At 40.5% G+C, this 20494-nt stretch overlaps 1 protein-coding gene across 2 annotated transcripts in view; it reads left to right on the top strand.

The window, feature by feature from the left end:
* Nucleotides 1-20494, top strand: part of RYR3 (ryanodine receptor 3) — a 523847-nt gene that overhangs the window by 270343 nt on the left and 233010 nt on the right. For both annotated transcript variants that reach the window (XM_080931244.1, XM_080931245.1), the window contains exons 13-18: nt 3787-3955; nt 5673-5808; nt 6202-6297; nt 8035-8153; nt 13566-13699; nt 16280-16521. In XM_080931244.1, the coding sequence (XP_080787370.1) occupies nt 3787-3955; nt 5673-5808; nt 6202-6297; nt 8035-8153; nt 13566-13699; nt 16280-16521 (896 nt within the window). The remainder of the gene's footprint in view (nt 1-3786; nt 3956-5672; nt 5809-6201; nt 6298-8034; nt 8154-13565; nt 13700-16279; nt 16522-20494) is intronic.

Here is a 20494-nt window from a genome sequence, read left to right as displayed (position 1 = left end):
GATCATCTCAGTGAATGACTGTAACCCCAGGATTGTAATGTGGGGAGAGCGTACAGAGACAGGTGGGTCCTGGGAACTATCTGGCAAGCCAGTCTAGCAAGAACAGTGAACTTCAGATGACATCAAAGGCCCTGTCTCAGTAAATAAGGTGAAGAGTGATTAGGGAGAAAAAAATCCCAGTGTCAGCCCCTTGACTCCACAAATTTCTGCACAAGTGAACTCTCTGTGTCTCTGTCTCTCTCTGCCAAACACAAGCACACACACACATGCACACAAACACACACACAGAGAGAGAGAGAGAGAGACAGGACAGAGACAGGGACAGAGATTGAGAAAGAGAGAGATTGAGAGAAAGGGAGATATCAAAAAGCCACAAATGCAAGAGTTTGTTATAGGTCTCTTGTTTCATGGATCCATATGCATATCAGTATCCTAAAATGATTAATTAAATATACTATAGTGTTGAAGTCATATAACATGGATCCTTCAATTTTATAATTCATTTAAAGTCATTTTTATATTCTGCTTTTTTATGTGAATTTTAGGATGAATTTGGCAATTTCTGGGAGAAATTAAATTTATAAAACTCTTCTGGGACGTGTATAGAAATCACAGTTAATCTGTGGATTAGCTTTGGAAGGTTTTTTCTTTAAGTAATGCTTAGCAGTGCACAAACTGCCTCTCCATTCACGTGTTCTCCAGTTGCCTTTAGAAATCAGCTGAGGTTGTCAGTGTATCTACCATCTTGTGTTTCTTTTGTGCAACTTATTCCTAGGTATTTGTGTCTTTTTAATAGTTTTGGAGGTGAAATGTGTATTTTAAATTTCAGTTCAGATTATATATTACTCTTTATAGATATATGTCATTATTACAATATTAATCCTGTACCCAGAACAACACTGATATGTTTTTTTGATTCTAGGGGCTTTGTTATAATGTAGAGTTTTGAGAGTTTTCTGTATACAAGGTCTGGCATCTATGAATGAAGAGAGTCTTCTTTTCCAGAAGGACTAAACTTTATTTGTTCCCCAACTCCCAAAGCTTGTACAGTGTGTAATGATGATGCAGTGAACAGATATTCTTGTTTTATTTCAAATCTTAGGAAAGAAACATCAAGGTATTTGTTGTTTTGATTTGTTTTTGTTTTTTAATCACTAAGCTCAGTATTGTCTATAGTATTCAATTTCCCTATGGAAAGTCTTTGCCCTGAAACTGACTTAGAAGCATCCCTAACCTAAAAGCCAATAGCCTCTTACTGTTTTTACCAAGGTTTGTGTATTTAAAAAATTAAATTTTTCCATATGTGTATGTGTGTGTGTGTGTGTGTGTGTGTGTGTGTGTGTGTGTAGAGATAATATAGATAGATGATAGATATAGTTAGATAGATAGATAGATAGATAGGTAGATAGATAGATAACTTAGCAAATGTCCTTTACCAAGCCATCTGTTCTAGAAATTCATTGTGTTTTTGTCTCAAGTGGGTGTTAGATTTTTGTCAAATACTTTTTCTTTGCCTTACGTTCTAGTCCTTTGCTAATAAGATTTATGGTTTTAAGTGATTAAGAATAAGGTATTGACATTCTGTTACAGAATTGTGTCTCCTGACTCAGGCTGTATGTTTTTCTTCAGACATTCTGATCGGTGCTGTTGAGCACTGTTATCATGTGTGCTCTATTGAGAGGATAGATTGTCTTCTCTACAAACGCCCTTCACTCACCCTGGTGGCCCTTCACTCGCCCTGGTGGAGCCCCTGAGGGTCACAGCTGTGGCTGAGGCACTGGTTACCCTCTCACACCAGGGCTTTCACTCCTTCTCTGGCCCTGATGCTCAGCTCTGTTTCCTGGACATTGCAACTATTGGGTTGTTTCTTCTTCAGGTCAAGTCTGACCAGGGTTCTTTTTATCAGTGTGTTTAATGCACCGATGTTTAAGTACATTGATCCATGTATTTATAATCGTCGTTCTTCTGTTTTTGCCTTAACCTTTTGTTCTGTCTCTTACTGTCTTCTTTGGGGTTAAATATATATTTCTAATATACTGTTCAGCTTTAGAGAACTTGTATTTTTGTCTTCACTGTGCTTTTTTTTCTCAGTAATATCAATGTGTATTTAACCTGAAATAACCTATTTCAAATTCATACTAACTTAAGCAACCTTTTCCTAATATTGTTCTCTTTTCTCCCTCCTCCATTGTGGTAACATCACCATGGTGATATCTCTATCTGTTAGAAGCCCAGCAGCAAAATTTTATAATGATTGTCTCACAGAGGTTTCTTGAGTCAATTAGAAGACCAAGACGAGGAAATTAAATTTCAGTCTTTGTTTTATTTATAATTCACTCCCACCTTTCTCCCTATTTCTTTATGTTGTCTCTACCTACTGTTTGGAGTCATTAACTTCAGTCTGGATGCTTTCTTTAGCATTTCTGGTCTAAGAACATGCATCAACAGATCTATGTTTGGCTGCAAAATACATTTTATATTTAAGCGGTTGCCAGTTCAGTCTTGGGGTTGACTTTGTTATCTTCCTGAGGCCCCACATTCACCCAGATACAAATAGATAACATGCATCTGGCCAGTTCTTGCCCTTGGCCTGCCCTTCCCTATTGAAAGTCTTTGCCCTGAAACTAACTAAAAATCATTCCTAACCTAAAATCAATAGCCTCTTACTGTTCTTACCAAGGTTGTGTATTTAAAAAATTACACACACACACACACACACACACACACACACACACACACACACACACTGACAACAGCTAGGAAATGAAAGAGAAAAGTAATTTGGAAATAGTCTCTTGTCTTCCATCTCTTCTGAGAAGCCAGAAGTATGCAGTAGCTGTGAAATAGGTAAGAGGGTATCGAGGAAGGAAAGTTAAAATTCCATCAAGTGTTTTTTTCTTTCCCCTTTGTACAGTAGCTGTGAACAGGAGGACAGATGAGCACTGTGGGAGCTAGAGATCCTCAGAAATATACATAAGGTGAAGATATTGGCACTAGTCCTTTGAGTTTAGCGTTAAGGAACAGAAGCCAAGAAGGGGAGACACTGAACTGAGAGGAAGAGTGCAGAGAGGATTCAGGGGGAAGAAGATCCAAAGGTGGGAAACAGATACTCAGAGTAAAGGTGCATTAACACCCAGAAGACAGAATGCAAGCACAGGCACATACACAAATACAAAATCATATACAGATGCATCAGAAGACACTTTAAAGAGAAGACAATGAAAAAGGAGAGACAGCCCCCCACCTCCTTCAGCCTTGTGATTTACCTGCTCTATGAAGGTAACATAGTTTGATATAACAGTCTGATAGGTTAATACCTTTGTTATTTTTTCCCAAGTGTGCTTATTTAAAGAGGAAGTGTGACAGACAGATGGGGTGAATGAAGGGAACCATCTGTTCCAGATAGAAACCGTCATCCTGATAACCACAGTTGACATTCCCTCTTTCTATTATACAGAAATCATCCTTAGACACTCAGCAAAGACCTGTTTGGTGCTGAGTGCTAAGCATAGCAATGCAAGGATAAACTGTAAGTTGCTGGAAAATAAATTCGCCAAAAGGAATTCTGTGTCCTTGTTTATGAAATAGCTGTAAAGAATACAAATATTGTCTCCTGCTGCTGGGTTGCTGGGCAAATTTCATCTTGTAGTTGTTGATTTAATGACTACCTTGGCAAGCAGCTCACTGGGCCCACCATGGGGTTGAAAGGAATGAGGACCCAGTAGACCGTAATCATGGCCCTGCTAGTGCCTAGTACCTGAGCAATGTCATCTCATGGCTTTTCAGTGGAAACAATCGCACAGCTGCCCCTGTCGCCTTGCCAACAGAAGAGGTCCTGCAGACCCTACAGGACTTGATAGCCTACTTCCAGCCACCAGAAGAGGAGATGCAACATGAAGACAAGCAGAATAAGCTCCGCTCTCTAAAAAACAGACAGAATCTTTTCAAGGAAGAGGTAGATCTGGGGGTGGGGGGAGAGGGGGAGGGATGGAGAGAGAGACTAATTAGTTGATTGATTGACTGGCGAGTTGGTTGGTTGAGTTTCTTTGCATTCAGATCTGAAACATCCTTATGGCTGCAGCTTAGCTTGGTCTATAGGCATACACATATTTATGAGCAGACTTGAGAATGAGAAGCTTCCCAGAAGCTAGAAAGAAAAGGATTTACTGGGGGTTTGGTATTCCTGACAACCACTACTGGTATATTAGTGATGGTTGGCACATTCAGACTGTTTAGGATTTAATGCTTCCTTGCGATTTGTGTACAGAATCCACATACAATAAATCAGCTTGTTATTGTATGTTGTTGGTTGTGATTCACAAATTTTTGGATATGTCAGAATTACCTAGGAAACCAGCTTGAATAATGCAAATGCTCATATTCACCCACAACAGAAGTGGCTGAAAAACAGGTTTGAAGGATACACATGACAGTGGACCTGCTATTAGATAATGAACATCTGAGTCCCTGGGGCAGGGAGTGAATGTGAGGGAAATGTTAAATGGCAGTGTGGTGTCCCACGACTCAGGCCATTCTGACTCTATCCCTGCCTGTGGATGCCCTTAGACAAGCCGGAGCCTTCTCTGAACATGGGCAGAGTGATCCGGTGCTATTAGGCGGTGGTGAACTTCTCCAGCACGCCTTGCCTGAAGGTTCATCCATAGTTACTGCTATGGGATGCTCAGTTTTCACACCTAAGTAAGCCAGGGCCTAGAAGTTGCTTCAGAACACGGGCGACTGGAGGGACATTGAGCTTCTCCTCCCAGGCACCGATGTTTTCATGGGGTGGCTTCCTCTTGTAAAAATGCCCAAGAGGGGGGTCTTAGGATTTGTTGACTCAAACCCCCACCTAGGAGTAAGTAAAGTGAACATGATTGGCTGGTGCCAATAAATGAATTTCTTTTTTTAATTGAAAATACTTTTTTTCGTACAGTTTATTCTCATCATAGTTACCCCTCCCTTCAACTCCTCCTAGATCCTTCTTACACACTTTCCCCCAAATCTATACCCCTTCTTTCTCTCTCTCCTCTCTCTCATTAGAAAACAAAAGGGCAATTAAAACTAGAAATTAAAAAACAAAACAGAGTAGGACAAACTAAACAAACAGGAAAAAAAGACACAATACACCAAGCACACACACAAACACACACACACAAACACACACACACACACACACACACACACACCCTCCTGGGGGTGAAGGGGCTGGAGAATGCCCAAGAAACACAAATAGTTGCAGAGACATACAGAAATCCCATGAAAACACAAAATCAAAGATCATAGTATGAATGAGATTTTCTTGAATTTGAGATTTAGGCAAAAAGTAGCTGCTATAGCCAGGGCTGTTCCCGACTGAGTCAGAATCCCTTCCCATCAGATAGGAGGAAAGTGTGTGTACCTCTCTCATTCACACTCCGTCTTCCTTGCTGTGTCCTTGGACTGAGTTAAATGCAGCACATGGGGACAAACCTGTCACAAGAGACTGCTGACTCATTCCACAAATAGATGTTATTTAAGTCTATGAGGCATAAAAAATGTGTATTTTGTTTTTAAGAAGAAAAAAACTCCACTGGCACCATGGAAATCTGTTGGCTTCTAAGAATTGTTAGTTTTAGGAGAAGGAGCTGAGGGACCTGTCCAGAAGGCTGAGCTCTTCCTCACCTCTTTCTCAGGGAATGCTGGCCCTCGTATTGAATTGCATCGATCGACTGAACATCTACAATAGTGTAGCACACTTTGCAGGGATTGTAAGGGAAGAGAGTGGCATGGCCTGGAAAGAAATTCTGAACCTGCTATACAAATTACTAGGTGAGTACTCCTGCAGCACCTCCCTGTAGGGAAGACCTGCAAGGCTATGTGGGATGCTCACTTTGAACTTGGGATTCTTTAGAAGCCATTTGTTAAGTATTCTATCCTAACCTGGCCAATCAAAGTACAAGTAGCTTCTTGTACGCTGCAAATTAGAGATAGAAGTCATCAGTTGTGATGCAGACAGCAGAATTTCATGTGAGTGAGGGCAAAAGGGATAAATTTTAATTCCCCTAAATGTAGGAATGAGGGTGCATCACAGAGCCAGACAGGGTCACATTGCCAGTTCAGGACCTGCTAGCAGCTCAGCTTGTTAATCAACAGCTGCCCAAGTTCCCACCCACCATTTTGCTCTTTAATCTACGTGCTGACATTTTTTTTTTCCGGTTTCAGCTGCTCTCATTCGTGGAAACAGAAACAATTGTGCTCAATTCTCCAATAACCTTGATTGGTTAATTAGTAAGTTGGACAGACTAGAATCTTCCTCAGGTAAGAATTCACAACAACAACAACAACAAAAAAAAAAAACCCTTTAACTAGAGAAGTTCAATTTTTTCCTTTTTGTAGAAGTAAAAACAGAATTGAATCTTTACCATTTGGTGACCAATAATCCTCAATTCAACAACAACATAAGAATAAAGTTGGAAGCTTTTTGACAAGGCTATGCCTTTATTTAACAAGATCTAACTTGGACTTCAGTAAATCCTTTCTCTTTTGTTTAACTTTTCACTCCGTGCCTTTGCCTTCACTCTATGGCCCTCTGCACACTCCCATCCAGTAATGCTGCCTCCTCCTGTTCTCCCATTCTCCGGGTACTTAGCATGAACCCCCCTATTCCATGTGGGTTTAGCAAAAATGAAAGAATGACTTTTAAATTTAAGAGTAAATACTCCTCACTCGCCCACTCCCCAAATATCACATCTTTGGACCCTCCTGATGACTCTCAGACAACCTGAACATTATGGTTATAGGTAAGTAACGACCCCACAAAGCTGAGAAGGTTGCTTCTAAAATGAGTGCACAGGGCAGGTGTGTGGGTCCTCTGGGAAGCTGCAGTGTTTTGATGCTTTTCTTACATTCTAGAGGTGGCAGGTGCCTGAGGAAAGCAGCCAAGAGACGGTCCCCCAAGGACCTCTGTCCTGCTCACATCATTTTAAGTGTTTCTTTTCTCCAGTGCCTCCTTTTGTTAGCGAAATTATATTTCAGGACGAGTTAAGAATACCTTGATTGAATAAAACAGAATCAAGGAAACTTTTAAAAATAAAACCAGTGAGGCTCTCGTCCAACAACTTTCCTTGGGTTCTCATTGTGATTTTAATACTGCATGTGCCATGCTACATTATCATTAGTTTACCATAGGCCCCTAGTCTTGACATAGAAAACCATCCACAGTGCCAGTGGGGTCTAATAGTCTCTGTTTCTCAAGCTCAGACTTTATTAGCTATACAGGACATTGGAAATAACAACTAATTTCAGTTTTTAGGGGGGGAAACACTTTGGAGACAAAGCCAGAGTATTTCTAAGTTACTTGCATGATCTTTAGAAACTGTAATAAGTTGGGCAGCTGCTTAATAAGTAGTGGGAGCACTATGCATTCTAGGCTAGCCTGGGACTAGACAGAAAAACACTATTTTTGAAACAAAGTATCATCAAGGGTACCCTATATTTTTGTAGATTTGTGTAACTGCAAACCTTGTTTTTAAAGAAAAGTGTAGATTCAAATTATCACTAGTGTCTTATGGGTAGTTTTGCAAAGACCTGAAATGTAGACCACATTTCACTTTTGCTTAGAAAAGGCCAATATTGTCTCCCTACATCCATCCCTCTGTGATTTCTGTAGCTCCAACATTTGAAACTGTCTCACTTATTCACTGAATTTTTCATGAAGACCCTAACTAACAATGTATTTAAATAAAGCATTGTCTGATTTGAAGAATTTGAAAAGATCCCACTTTACAGCCACTTTGCTATATTTTATAAAGATCATGCTACTGTCCATGAACAGGAAGATTAGGTTGTGTTAAAGTAGAATCGCTTCTAAATTGTAGGGGGCCCTGAAATCTACCAGAATTGACTACATCTCTCTTCTGCATGGGAAGATTTAGTAGAGTCAATCTTCTGTGGCACTCTGGCCCCTTAAGATTCTCCCTTTACTCTCAGATCTCTATATTTGTCCAGTTCTGCAACTTGCTAGATGGGCAAATAATTGTCATATCATTCATGCAGGTATCTTGGAGGTCTTGCACTGCATCTTGATTGAAAGCCCAGAAGCCTTAAACCTAATAGCAGAGGGCCACATCAAGTCCATCATCTCCCTCCTGGATAAGCATGGGCGGAATCACAAGGTGGGTATGGACGAGAGGCCACTCCCATTGGTTTGTTTTCCTGCCCTTTCTTTCCCTCACACTGGTACCCATCCTCTGTTACTGGAAGAATGATGCAGAGCGATGCATAGTCTCTTGGCTTTTGAAGAAGCTTTGGGAAACTGGGATTCTGGAAATCTAGAGATACAGTCCAAGATAGACAGCCTTACTGAATCTGAGATGATCTGAGTTTCCACAGCTTCCCAAGCACATCCTGTCATCATTAGCCCTTCACACACATCTCTGTAGGGCTCTTACTCTAGGACCTATGGGTTTAGCAGTGTGATTTGGTTGCATATGTGGGGTGCAGCTGTGCTTTAACAGATTAGAGAGGGTAAAGTCCAGTTGCTAGCTCTCACCTACCATTATTTGGTAGGAAGGGAACTATATTTTGGGATGTGTCTCAGTCCAGGAAAAGGAGCCCATACAGCACTAACTACATGATATGCAATGGCCTGAGGAAGCAGAAAAGCTATGGTCCTTACCATCTGTGAAATTACTTGGCAAAGAAGGAAAAATATGTGGGGTCTGTAATTGCTTTCCTGAACATGGTAAATCAAAAACAAGCATGAGGCTTGAGCCATAGTCCAGCTTCTGTACATTCTAACATATTCTTCCCTGTCTGCAAAATGTAGTCAGAATTACTGATAGGCATAGAAGTAACAAATGGCTTGAGCCACAGTCTAGCACTGAAGACAGAGAAGCCATACAAAGTAGGGTTGCCCTGGTTTCATTACCTTAGAGCCTTGCTAAAGTGATTCTACATAAAGCACTTTAAAAATGACCAGCTTCCTTATAACTTCCTACATCCAAACAGCATTGATCAGGTGGCATTTAGTGACAACTTGACAATTATTCTGTCCATTCCACAGTTGAGAAAATAGAGGCTTGATAAGCCAAAGTAGTGGGAGCACTATGCATTCTAGGCTAGCCTGGGACTAGACAGAAAAACACTATTTTTGAAACAAAGTATCATCAAGGGTACCCTATATTTTTGTAGATTTGTGTAACTGCAAACCTTGTTTTTAAAGAAAAGTGTAGATTCAAATTATCACTAGTGTCTTAAGGGTAGTTTTGCAAAGACCTGAAATGTAGACCACATTTCACTTTTGCTTAGAAAAGGCCAATATTGTCTCCCTACATCCATCCCTCTGTGATTTCTGTAGCTCCAACATTTGAAACTGTCTCACTTATTCACTGAATTTTTCATGAAGACCCTAACTAACAATACATAGAATTCTGGAGTCTCAGGGAACCTGAACAGTCATCTTTTGAGGATGATGTGATCAAGGTGAGCACAACTAGCCTTTCCTTTGCACTCATGGATGCCAGAACCACTTTCTATGTTCACATGCATCCTCTTTATTCTTCACCGTGCCCCTCTGAGGGGATAGTTCTTATTATTCCCACTTAGCAGAGGCAGAAAGTAGAGCATAGGCCCTTGATTTTCAGTAATTTTTGAGGGGCCTCTCAGCTAATAATGACATACTAGAACTATTTCTTGCCAGTAACTCAAGCTGAAGTTTGTGAACATTAGCTTCATAGCTTAAATATCCTGGTAGGATATTAATTTTGTGTTTTAGAATTACCCAAATACAAAACTCTTTGGAGTGGAACCTCTGCAATTAGAGACACTATATGCTAACACTGAAGCTTGAGAGACCCATCGTTCATGAACGTGCCCTTTAGAGAGTTTCTGTGTTAGTGAGTTGAGATCCATTCTTGTCCCTTCACACCACCTGTCATTTGCTTAGAATCTAGACTGTATATAACTATGGCATGGGTTTCAGGTCCCCTTCCTTCCTATCCTTTTTAAGTTGTTAGCTGAGTCACTTTGGAGAAAGTGTTGCTTCTCATCTGAAGCTTCATGCCTCATCTGAGATCGAAAGTTGTAGGGAAAGAACACAATCTTTGAGAAAATGAGAAAAATGGGTTGTAGGATCCTCTCCATCCTTTTGAAATGCACTCTTCCCTTTGGTCTTCCAGGGACTTGTAGATCCTCATCAGCACCTCCTCACTTCCAGCCTTTCTAGGACCTGTCAACTTTCTTCTCTGGTCGATTAAAAAGCAACATTAAAATTTTAGTTCAAACTTCAAAGCTTAATTCAGATGCTGCTCCTTCAAAACCCCAGATCTCCTCACCTCTGCTCTAATGCAACTTCTTTATAACAACTGTTTGAATTTTCATTCATTCTGCTTATTTTCCCGACAATTTCTCTTACCCGTTGTAAGTTACCTCATGATAGACACTATCATTGTAACCACTCCAGGATCAATCTCACATATTTAATAATGGAGGCTTCCATATATGCTTGTCAAATGCTTAATAAACAAAATTAGTAAGTGAATGAACCCCAAATCCACCTCTGTCTCCCCTTGAATTGATGGGAGGCTGCACACACATAACATGGCTTATACTCCAGAACAAAAGGGAAATCAGCAGAGAGAAACATTGTCACTAGCACTGATTTATTTGGCAAAAAGAATAATTGCTAAAAAAATTATAGCATTTACCCCATATTTTCCCACAGAGCTTGCAGTTATTAGTTAAATTATAATGATGATGTACTTATCTTCTTGCTTCCCTAATGGCTTGCCCCAAATATACTCAAACTTGTCACAGATAAATATTTCTATTATCATTTTCATTTCATAATAAATTTGAGTCACTTGTGAGAAAAATGTGTGGTAAAACAGTAATCTCATTGGTCCCTGGAAAGAATGAATCAGAATCAAAAGTTTAGTTTGTGTTGGCAAAGGATAGAATGTAAGTAAACAAATCATTTACTCCCACACCGTTTCTCCGTAGTTCCTCCAGTCAGTTGTTTCATGGCAGCTACTACAACAGAGGATGGCTCCCAACCATTCAGTTCTCATCCTCAGGGAGAAAAATACGGTCCCAGGGAGCTAGAAGCACTTTTTATTTTCAATTGTATAACTTGACACAAAGATCACAAAACTAGATATAGTTTGCATTTTACAGTGAATCTGCTTTTACACAAAGAAACTAATGACAACACAGCATCCAAATTGTTGTGTTGATACATAATGTGGATTTTTTTTTCTTTAAACTGGGATCCCCATGTAAGCATGTATTTCCCATAGAGAGTGAAGGAGATAGGGAGATAAGGTGGCCAGTGGACAGAATGTGGTGTTAGTGATAAAAACGGTTATAGCTCTAAAAGTGTCCCAGTGATTGGAGAAGCCAAACTCTAGGACACGCCTGCATTCAGTGACTCAGCACACAGCCCACCAGTGGCAGGGCTCCATTCTGTGTCTACTCAGAGACACGAGCTCTTTGGACAAATCTGGACATCCCTGGTGCATCTTATAACATCAAGGCCTCGTGTTAGAATTGGGGTGGGGGATACTATGACATAGTAAAACACCCATTTTATAAAAATTAGAAGAAGCTGATTTAAAACAAAGAACTTTGGAATCTGTGCATCTTTGTTTCTAGCAAGCTCCCAAGAGATCTCAGTGCTCCCGGCCCAGGAATCTGAGAATGGAGTTCTTGGTGCTGTTAATTTTGCATTGGGTCTGTACACAGAGGGAAGGAGAACGGGGATCAGTGAGAAGCATTTGGGGAATGTCATTACACCCACTCCACTTTTCTTAAGCAGAACTAAGTTATGTGACCCCCATATACCTGCAAAGTAGACCTCTTGTCAGATCAGGACACTCAGCAGAGCCAACCTTACCAGGCAAGCTTCCCAGGGCTACTGAGATATTAGCAAATGCAGATGGTCTCTAGGCAAAGATGCCTGTGAGTTCTTGTGGTGCAGTTCTCACTGTAGAGAACCCATTGAAATACTTTTAGAAAGAAGTGTGTCCCTGCTCCTGACTAATACATAAAGAAATTTCCTCTAAAAGTCCAACCATTACCAAGTGGGTATCTTTATGGAGTCGACAGTTTAGAATGAGGCATTGATCTATCCGGCTGTATGTTTCATGCAGTCTTTATTCCACATTGCTCTTCTCATTGTATATGCATTAAGCCCAGCTTTCGCTCTGGCTACAACAGCAAGGCCCTGCCACTATCGCTCCAAGGAAAACAGATGAGAGTGCGCGATAGGCCAGATGAAAAGTATTTAATTTTCTGGCCATCCATGGCTCTTTGCTTAGAATGAGAAATCACCCTCTAGATTTCAAATCTCCACATCCAATATCTGTCATGAAGTAGTAATGGTACATGTGCCCTGTAAAGCCGCCTCGGGGCTTCTTTTTCAGTTTGTCCCATAAATGTGCTCTGTCTTTGTCTAGAATGGAATTGACACTCAGGGAGTCAGGTGGAAGATTGGTTTGTAAGAATTATGGACACAAATGCCATCGACAGTCTTAAGGTATCCAATCTCAGCCAAGTGCTGAGTCTTCTGTGGCCACTTGGAAAGACTGGAATGTATTTACCCACCTCCGTGTCACTGTGGCCAGACAGCCACAGTGTGGCTGTTCTTTATCAACTATTTGCACGTTCCTCCCTGTAGAGGAGAGAGGAGTAGTGCCTGCCCCAGCACTATTTGCTCTGCCAGCGTACAAATCTGAATAGAAGGGGATGCACCAGAATGAGCTAGGGCAGGGGTGATGACGGTGTGGAGGAGAAGTGGAGGTAGAGGACCATTTCCACTCGCTAGGCAACTGGAAATAGCCACAGTGACTTGGTGTCAGGTCTCTCACTCAGGTTTATGAATCACATAGGCTCTTGCAGATTTGCTGCCCTCTGTGGGGAGGGGGGAGGAAGAATAGGCGAAACACTTTGAAAATTGGTTTCCAGGGATGTATGAACATCTTAATGTATTCTGGTGACATCACAGTAAGATATCCAGAAACAGGGATCTATACTGCTGCCTGGGGGTCCCAATCCTGCTTCATTCCAGATCCTAACCAAATGGGCCCTGAATGTTTGTCACTCCCAATGTCTGAGCACCTTACGAACCCTTGGTGCAAAGCATGTGGATTGGGTAAGTGTGTAGAGCCTTGCCAGCCCTGTGGAAAGGACTTGACTTAATGATTAGGCAAGTGAGCTGTGACTGAACTTGGTGCCTTAGGAATTTCACCATACCCTAGTCCTAATCCCATCTGGACAGTATGTCTCCATAGTCTAGCCTCTGACTCTAATAGAATTTGACCCCAGATGTATGGAGAGTATGAAGTAGAAGAATGAGGTGATGGGTTGAGAAGGATACTAAGCCTCATTTTCCAAGCAGCAGCAGCCTCTTGAGCATCAGTCTCTCCTACTGAGTAAGGCTCTCGTAGCTCTAGGTTAGTTTTCCATACACCCATCACTCATCCATACACTGCATGACACCTACGTTTCTGTGTAGTGAGGATAAGGTTCTGCACATTGTATGCCTCCTCTTGGAGCTGAGGTTTAACGCTGGGTATGTTCTCCTGCAGGTTCTTGATGTCCTGTGCTCCCTCTGTCTCTGCAATGGGGTTGCAGTAAGAGCCAACCAGAATCTGATCTGTGACAACCTACTACCCCGGAGGAACCTGCTTCTGCAGACAAGGCTAATTAATGATGTTACCAGGTAAGGTCACTAGTGTCATTCCAGATGCCAAGTGTATATCGAGGTAGGAGAAAGGACTTTATGGCAGTTCAAGAAAATAAGACCAGACCAAGCGAAGTAATACTCTATATGCCTCTAGCCTTGAGGGAAATTTTGGAAAATAACCCTTTAAGTAAAAGTGGCTGAGATAGGAATATAAGTACATTCAAATGACTGAAAGGATTTTGTTTTTAAAATGAATGCACCTGTATTACTCATTTATCACATATAAATGTTTTTATATACTATCATTCTAAAACATTTTATATAATGTATGACCCAAGTGTTACTACAGTTGTTCACATTCAAGGGTACATAGGCATTTACCTGGCTGATAACCTATGAGGGTCAAGACAGGCCCAATCAAACTTCCAGCCCACTGGTCTCTACATGTAACCACATGTGACACATGTAAGCCGAACCAGGTAGGCTTTATGTGCTTTTCCATTTTCTATCTAGATCCACATTCTGACCCACAGTAGTGAGCGAAGAAATTTCTTCCAAAGTACAGAGCAACATACAAACCTCAGAAAACACACAGCTTCTCCTCCTCCTCCTCCTCCTCCTCATCCTCCTCCTCCTCCTCCTCTTCCTCCTCCTTCTCCTCCTCTTCCTCCTCCTTCTCCTCCTCTTCCTCCTCCTCCTCTTCCTCCTCCTCCTCTTCTCCTCCTGCTCTTCTTCTCCTCCTCCTCCTTTTCCTCCTCCTCTCCTTCCCCCTCCTCTTCCTCTTTTGATTCTTCTTCCTCCACTTCTTCCTCCTCCTTCTATTTCTTTTCCTCTTCCTCTTCTTCCTTCTCCTTTTCTTTGTGTTTTCTGTTTGTTTGGTTCTTTTATTTATTTGTTTTGTTTTGTTAAGACAGGGATTCTGAATATAGTCCTGACTGTTCTGGAACTCATTCTGTAGACCAGAGTAGCCTTAAACTCAGGAATCCACCTGCCTCTGCCTCCTGAGTGCTGGAATTAAAAGTGTGCACCACTACTGCCTAACAAGATCTTCCTTCTTAACATATATCTTTTTCTTCTGATTTTGTTGAATCTGTTTTATATTTTGAATGTTATACCCTTTCCCAAATGCCCCTCCATACCCCCTATCCTATCCCCCTGCTTCTATGAGGGTGTTCACCCAGCCACCAACCTCCTCACCCTGACATTCCGCTACACCGTAGCATCAAACCTTGGTAGTACCAAGGGATTTTCCTCCCACTGATGCCCAACAAGGCCATCCTCTGCTACATGTGCAGCTGGAGTCATAGGTCCATCCCTGTATACTCTTTGGATAGTGGTTTAATCCCCAGGAGCTCTGGTTGGTTGGTATCGTTGTTCTTATGGGGTTGCAGATTCCTTCAACTCCTTCAATTCTTTTTCTAACTCCTCCATTAAGGACTCCATTCTCAGTTCTATCTTCACATACATCTTAGTACAACCTGAATTATATGTGTTCATCTCAAGTAGAACACACCAAAGCTCAGGAAGAGTATCTCCTGCATAATCTAAACATTGAGGACCCTTAGTTGTCTGTCCCACACTTAATAAGGTTGGCTAATAGTAAATTCTTTTTTTTTTTAATTAAACAACTTTATTTTTAAAAACAGAGATAAATGTACAGATTTTAAAAGCATTTTTGCATAAAACTATATGAATATACTTTGTCAGTATTTGATTTTTTTTAAAGGTTTGATAGTATGCATTGAAAACTTACTAGTTACAATGAGCATAAAGTACATATAAAACAAAACATAACATGGAAATAGTCAAAATTTTCTTGGTGTGTAAGGATTAAACATAATGATTTTTAAATACCAAGGATTGCCACAAGGCTGCATTCTTAGCTCTTGAATTATTAGTTATTTAAGGTGTAAGTGTACCATACTCTGAAAAGGTGCTATACACTTGTTGTTTTGTTTGTTTGTTTTTTCTAAGAAGGACTGAGGCTTCCACATTTTGGTCTTCATTCTTTTTGAGCTTCAAATGTTCTGAGAGTTGTTTCTTGAGTTTTCAGAGCTTTGTGGAGCTAGTTCTTTTGTGACTGGGTTACCTCACTCAGTATGATATTCTCTAGTTCCATCCATTTACCTAGGAATTTCGTAAAGTCATTGTTTCTAATAATAGTAACTTCTTAATGCTTTTAAGTATTAAATATGCTTGAGGAACAAAAACTGCTAGTTTGAAAATGATTGTACTTAAGCTTGTGTACCAAAAGATGCAAGTCATATAAATAGTGTCACTTACTTGTAGAAAGATTGGTGATCATACAACCCTTATAATATTTACAGCATTGTTACTCATGGTTGACACTCAACAAACGCCTTTCCTTGAATTGTTTTTTTTTTTTTAACATCTTTATATTTTATAAAAAGTTACTGATGCCCTCACACTACCCAATACAAGCTTGGCCAATTGCTGAGGGCTGTTCAATACCAACAATAACAACAACAACAACAAAAGATTAAAATGTGCTGACCTAGGTTTAATTGGGCCAATGCCTGCTTCTGGGTCTGGTTCAACTTGATTTTTCAGTTATTTGCTTTCTGCCTAAGCAGCCTGTCCCATGTTTAATTTCAGTATCCGACCAAACATCTTCCTGGGAGTTGCTGAAGGCTCACCACAGTACAAGAAGTGGTACTTTGAGTTAATTATCGACCAGGTGGAGCCTTTCCTAACAGCAGAGCCCACGCATCTTCGGGTGGGCTGGGCTTCCTCTTCAGGCTATGCCCCATACCCTGGAGGTGGAGAAGGATGGGGAGGCAATGGTGTTGGTGATGACCTCTACTCCTATGGCTTTGATGGGCTTCATCTTTGGTCAGGTGAGTACTTTGTGAAGGCTTCCACCCTCTATTTTATTGCTAAAGATAATTGAGCCTTATAGTCTTCACTTTGAGTTGAAATGAAAGAAATGCTTGAATCCCATGAGATTGTTGGGTGGAAAAAGCATCAAGTTTAAATAAGTTTCATCTATTGCTTTATTCTGGGAGTTCATAGCTATGTCACACAACACAGATCACTCTTACAATTTAAGTGTAAAATGCTCATCACAGGTACATATGTTTGAAGTCTTAGTCATCAGCTAAAAGCACATTTTTGAGAAATTGTGTTACTATGAGAAGGTAGCATCAAGCTAGAGGAAAGAGGTCAATAGGGGACATACTTTGAGATTTATAGTCAAGCCCAACTTCCTGCCCTCTCTCTACTTTCTGGTCAAGTGGTATATTAACAAGAGTCAGGTGCACATACTAGCATGCCTCCCCTGCTAGGATGACTATACAAAGTCCTGCCTTCCTGTCTTGTAGATATTTATTTGATCACAGCAATAAGAAAAGTACCTGATATACTAAGTGCCTGCATCTGTCAAAAGCCATTTAGGAAGGCTAAAGATATACAAGTGAATTTTCTAGAGGTGACCCACCAGTTTGCTTGGCCTGTGCTGGGTGAGCTCTGTGAGGCAAGGTCCCTAGAGACTTCAATGTAGTATTGCTTCTTGCTGCTGATCTGCCTTTCCTATCACTCTTACATAGCCTAATGATTTCTGGGTATTATCCTACTCTATGGACAGATTTTATGCAGATCAACATGAAGATGTACACTCATATAGTAAGGTTATGTAGACAAATTGATGTTTTTTTTTAATTGCTGATAATGATTTTGTAAATTCCTAAATTTATACTGAAAGACCCCCGCAGAGGGGAGACCCTCAGTTAAGTCTTGGGATAACATGACCCCCCAATAACTCACGAGAGACTGTCCTTGCTACAATTACACAAGGTTTTTAGTGGACCAGTGCACAGGGGTCGAGACTCCTATCCCATGCAGGGGTAGAGGAATCTGACCTTGAGTGACTGGGAGAAGGGAGTTTTAAAGGAAACAAACAAACCACAACGGGGCAAGGGGGTACATCACTGGAGAATACCAAAAGTACCAATGAAGAATTGTAAGGGAAATACCTGGTTTCTCAAGATTGCCTATAAGGTGAAAATTACCAATGAAGAATCGAGAGAGGAACGTCTGGTTTCTCAAGATTGTTTATAATGTGTTATTTAACTTTTATGTTTTTATGATCAGTTTCTGAAACAGAGTCACCCTGACCTTAAGGCCATAAATTCTTTATAGTCAGTCAGTTCCTGAAACAGAGTCACTGAACCTGCTATCCTACATTTTTGGCTCTACTCTACCTGCTAGGGGTCTTCTACTTTACCTGTTAGGGGGGTCAGGATTTATCCTGGTTTTCCATTACAAGTAATTTCAAGTCCTCTATAGTATAAAAGCAAATAAGAGTTCTGAAAACCTTCATGTGTCATGGGCTGATTGTACTAGACACAAACAGAAAGCAGGCTTGGAACAAATTTCTGATAAAGGAAAACATTCCTTTCAGGTTAGATGTAAGCCTAGCAACTAAAGGGTATAAACTAGGAATGGACAATTTATTGTAGGTGCAAAGACAAAAAAATGAAATATTGACTAATTTATCTATACAAAACTTCAAAGTAGTAAGACACAAGGCAGATGATTTGTCTCTTGACAAATCCATGCTTACTCGAAACACCGAAATTATTGCTTTAAACATAATAAACTTATAGGGGACGAGTAACTGATAAATGTTTGATGAGATGGAAAGACTAGTAAACAATCCTGTAGTCACTCTTTAAACCCTTTTGATCTATGACATGAATTAGTGCTGTAAACTTACTATAAACTTATTGGGATGTAAAAGTATTTAGAAAATCATATAATTAACTATCCTGCTGTAACAGTTTTACATGACAGCTGTATGAGGTAATTTTAAGTAAAATGGTGTTTCTATTTCTGTTTCATCCAGAGTGAATGGGTGTTTTTTCTGCATGTGTTTTCTTTTCTTATTTTTTTTCCTTCCTTTCTGGCTCATAAAGAGTTAACAAATTCTGAGCTTCTTGCCTGATCAGCCAGGGACTTTGAGTCGAAGAACCAAAAAACTTGAGTAACCAACTCCTTTGCTTAATCCTTCCTTAGCTGCTAACAGCAGGTGTTGATCACCAGAAGTCAGCAGCTTTTGGCCAGGGAATGGTGAAGAATTTAGAAAGGTGAATATTACCCAGAGTAAGCCATCTTTTGCCCTCACAAAACTAAGGTTCGCCCCTGCAATCGCCTACACCATCCATTGTTCGTCTGCCTCCCTCTGGAGGCTATGGCTTGGCATGCATCTATCAGTTCTTATTTCAAATAGGGTTGTTAAGGGTTTTGAATAAGGACATTGGCAATAATCAGCTTTATTTAGTGGGTAGTGAGCTACATGCTTTAATGTCATAATGACCTTTAAGGTAGCAAATACTGAACTCATGTTACAGAAACAAACACTGATACAGAAAGACACCAAGAAATGTAATGTCACCCTGAGAAGGCTCCTGATCTGATTATATCAATGCCATGACATGAATACTGCTTGCTTCTTCATGTTATGCTTGTCAGCATCTGTCATTAATGTTAATAAAAAAAAAAGAATTCAAGTCTTTTTTATAAGATAAATACTGACAATTTTGCCATACATAACCATGGCCCATAAATGTGAAGGGATGGGTTGTTTCTGCCTGGGTGAAAAATGCAAGACTAACTCTAGAGTTTTCACTGTAAATAACTACCTCTACTGCTTATTGTCCAAAGCATATATTGTCTATATTTCTTTAAGAACTGCAGTTGGAGATGATGTGTGCCTGATAAAAGTGCTTTGCAGAAGCATTGTGTGGTATATTTCTTACAGAGGAGCCATGAACCATGAGTCTTCTTAAAGAAAGTATGAAAGAAATGTTTCTCTACTAAAGAGACTCCATACGGAATTTTCTTGTGTAACTGAGCAGTGCGTACTCGTCATGTTCTCCTCCTTCCTGTAGACCCGTGGTCCTCAGCCTTCCTAATGCTGTGACCATTTTGTACAGTTCCTCATGTTGCAGTGACCCCCACCATAAAATTAATTTCATTGATACTTCATAACTGTACGTTTTCTACTGCTATCGATAGTGATATAAACCTCTGTGGGTTTTATGGTCTTAGACTACTTCTGTGAAAGGATTGTTTGACCCTCAAAGGATCAAAACCCAAAGGCTGAGAACCATTGCCTTAGACCATATTCTGACTACCTGATATTAATAACCTGTGTCATCTGGGATTCTGATGGCATGCTTCTTGGAGTGGTCATGTTAAAAGTTTCTTGTTGTTTTTGTGCTATTTCACATGGAGTTTAAAACTTTTAGGTCTATTATAAAAATTTTCATTTAAATACTTGTACATTTATCTATCCTAGACCATAGAGAGGGATGGGAAAGATACATGCTCTACTTTTTGTGTGTGTGACCAAAGGGACAACTTGGAACATGCAAAAACTATGGCAGAATAAGCTCAGCAGAAGGAAATTAATCTTCCTCTCTACCCCACCCCCACTTGCCTTCCCTAGTTCTTCATAGAAAATGTATCTTCCCCTCCTAGTTGTCCAGGTTCCACTGTGAAATCACTGAGTCTGGGTGTGCACAGTGGGAGCTGTTAGCTTAGGTGTATCACCAGATGATATACACTGTCTCTGGGAAGTGACAATTGACTGTTAATGGGACAGGAAAAGTGATTATACGTATCAGCACCTCCCAGATGGCAGGGTGAAGGCTGACCAAATGAGATCCCCTTGTGGAGCCATTTTCACACTGCCTACTGATGGCTCCCATCTTGCCAGCTCAAGTCTGCTTGCTCAAAAGAACCCAAAGGATTCCTGCAGAGGACTCTGCATAGCCACTCAATAGATTAAGCATATTTGACTCTTGTTTC

This window comes from Micromys minutus (genome assembly GCF_963924665.1).
Source record: "Micromys minutus genome assembly, chromosome: 17".
NCBI lineage: Eukaryota > Metazoa > Chordata > Mammalia > Rodentia > Muridae > Micromys > Micromys minutus.
This window is presented reverse-complemented; position numbering and strand designations above follow the sequence as displayed.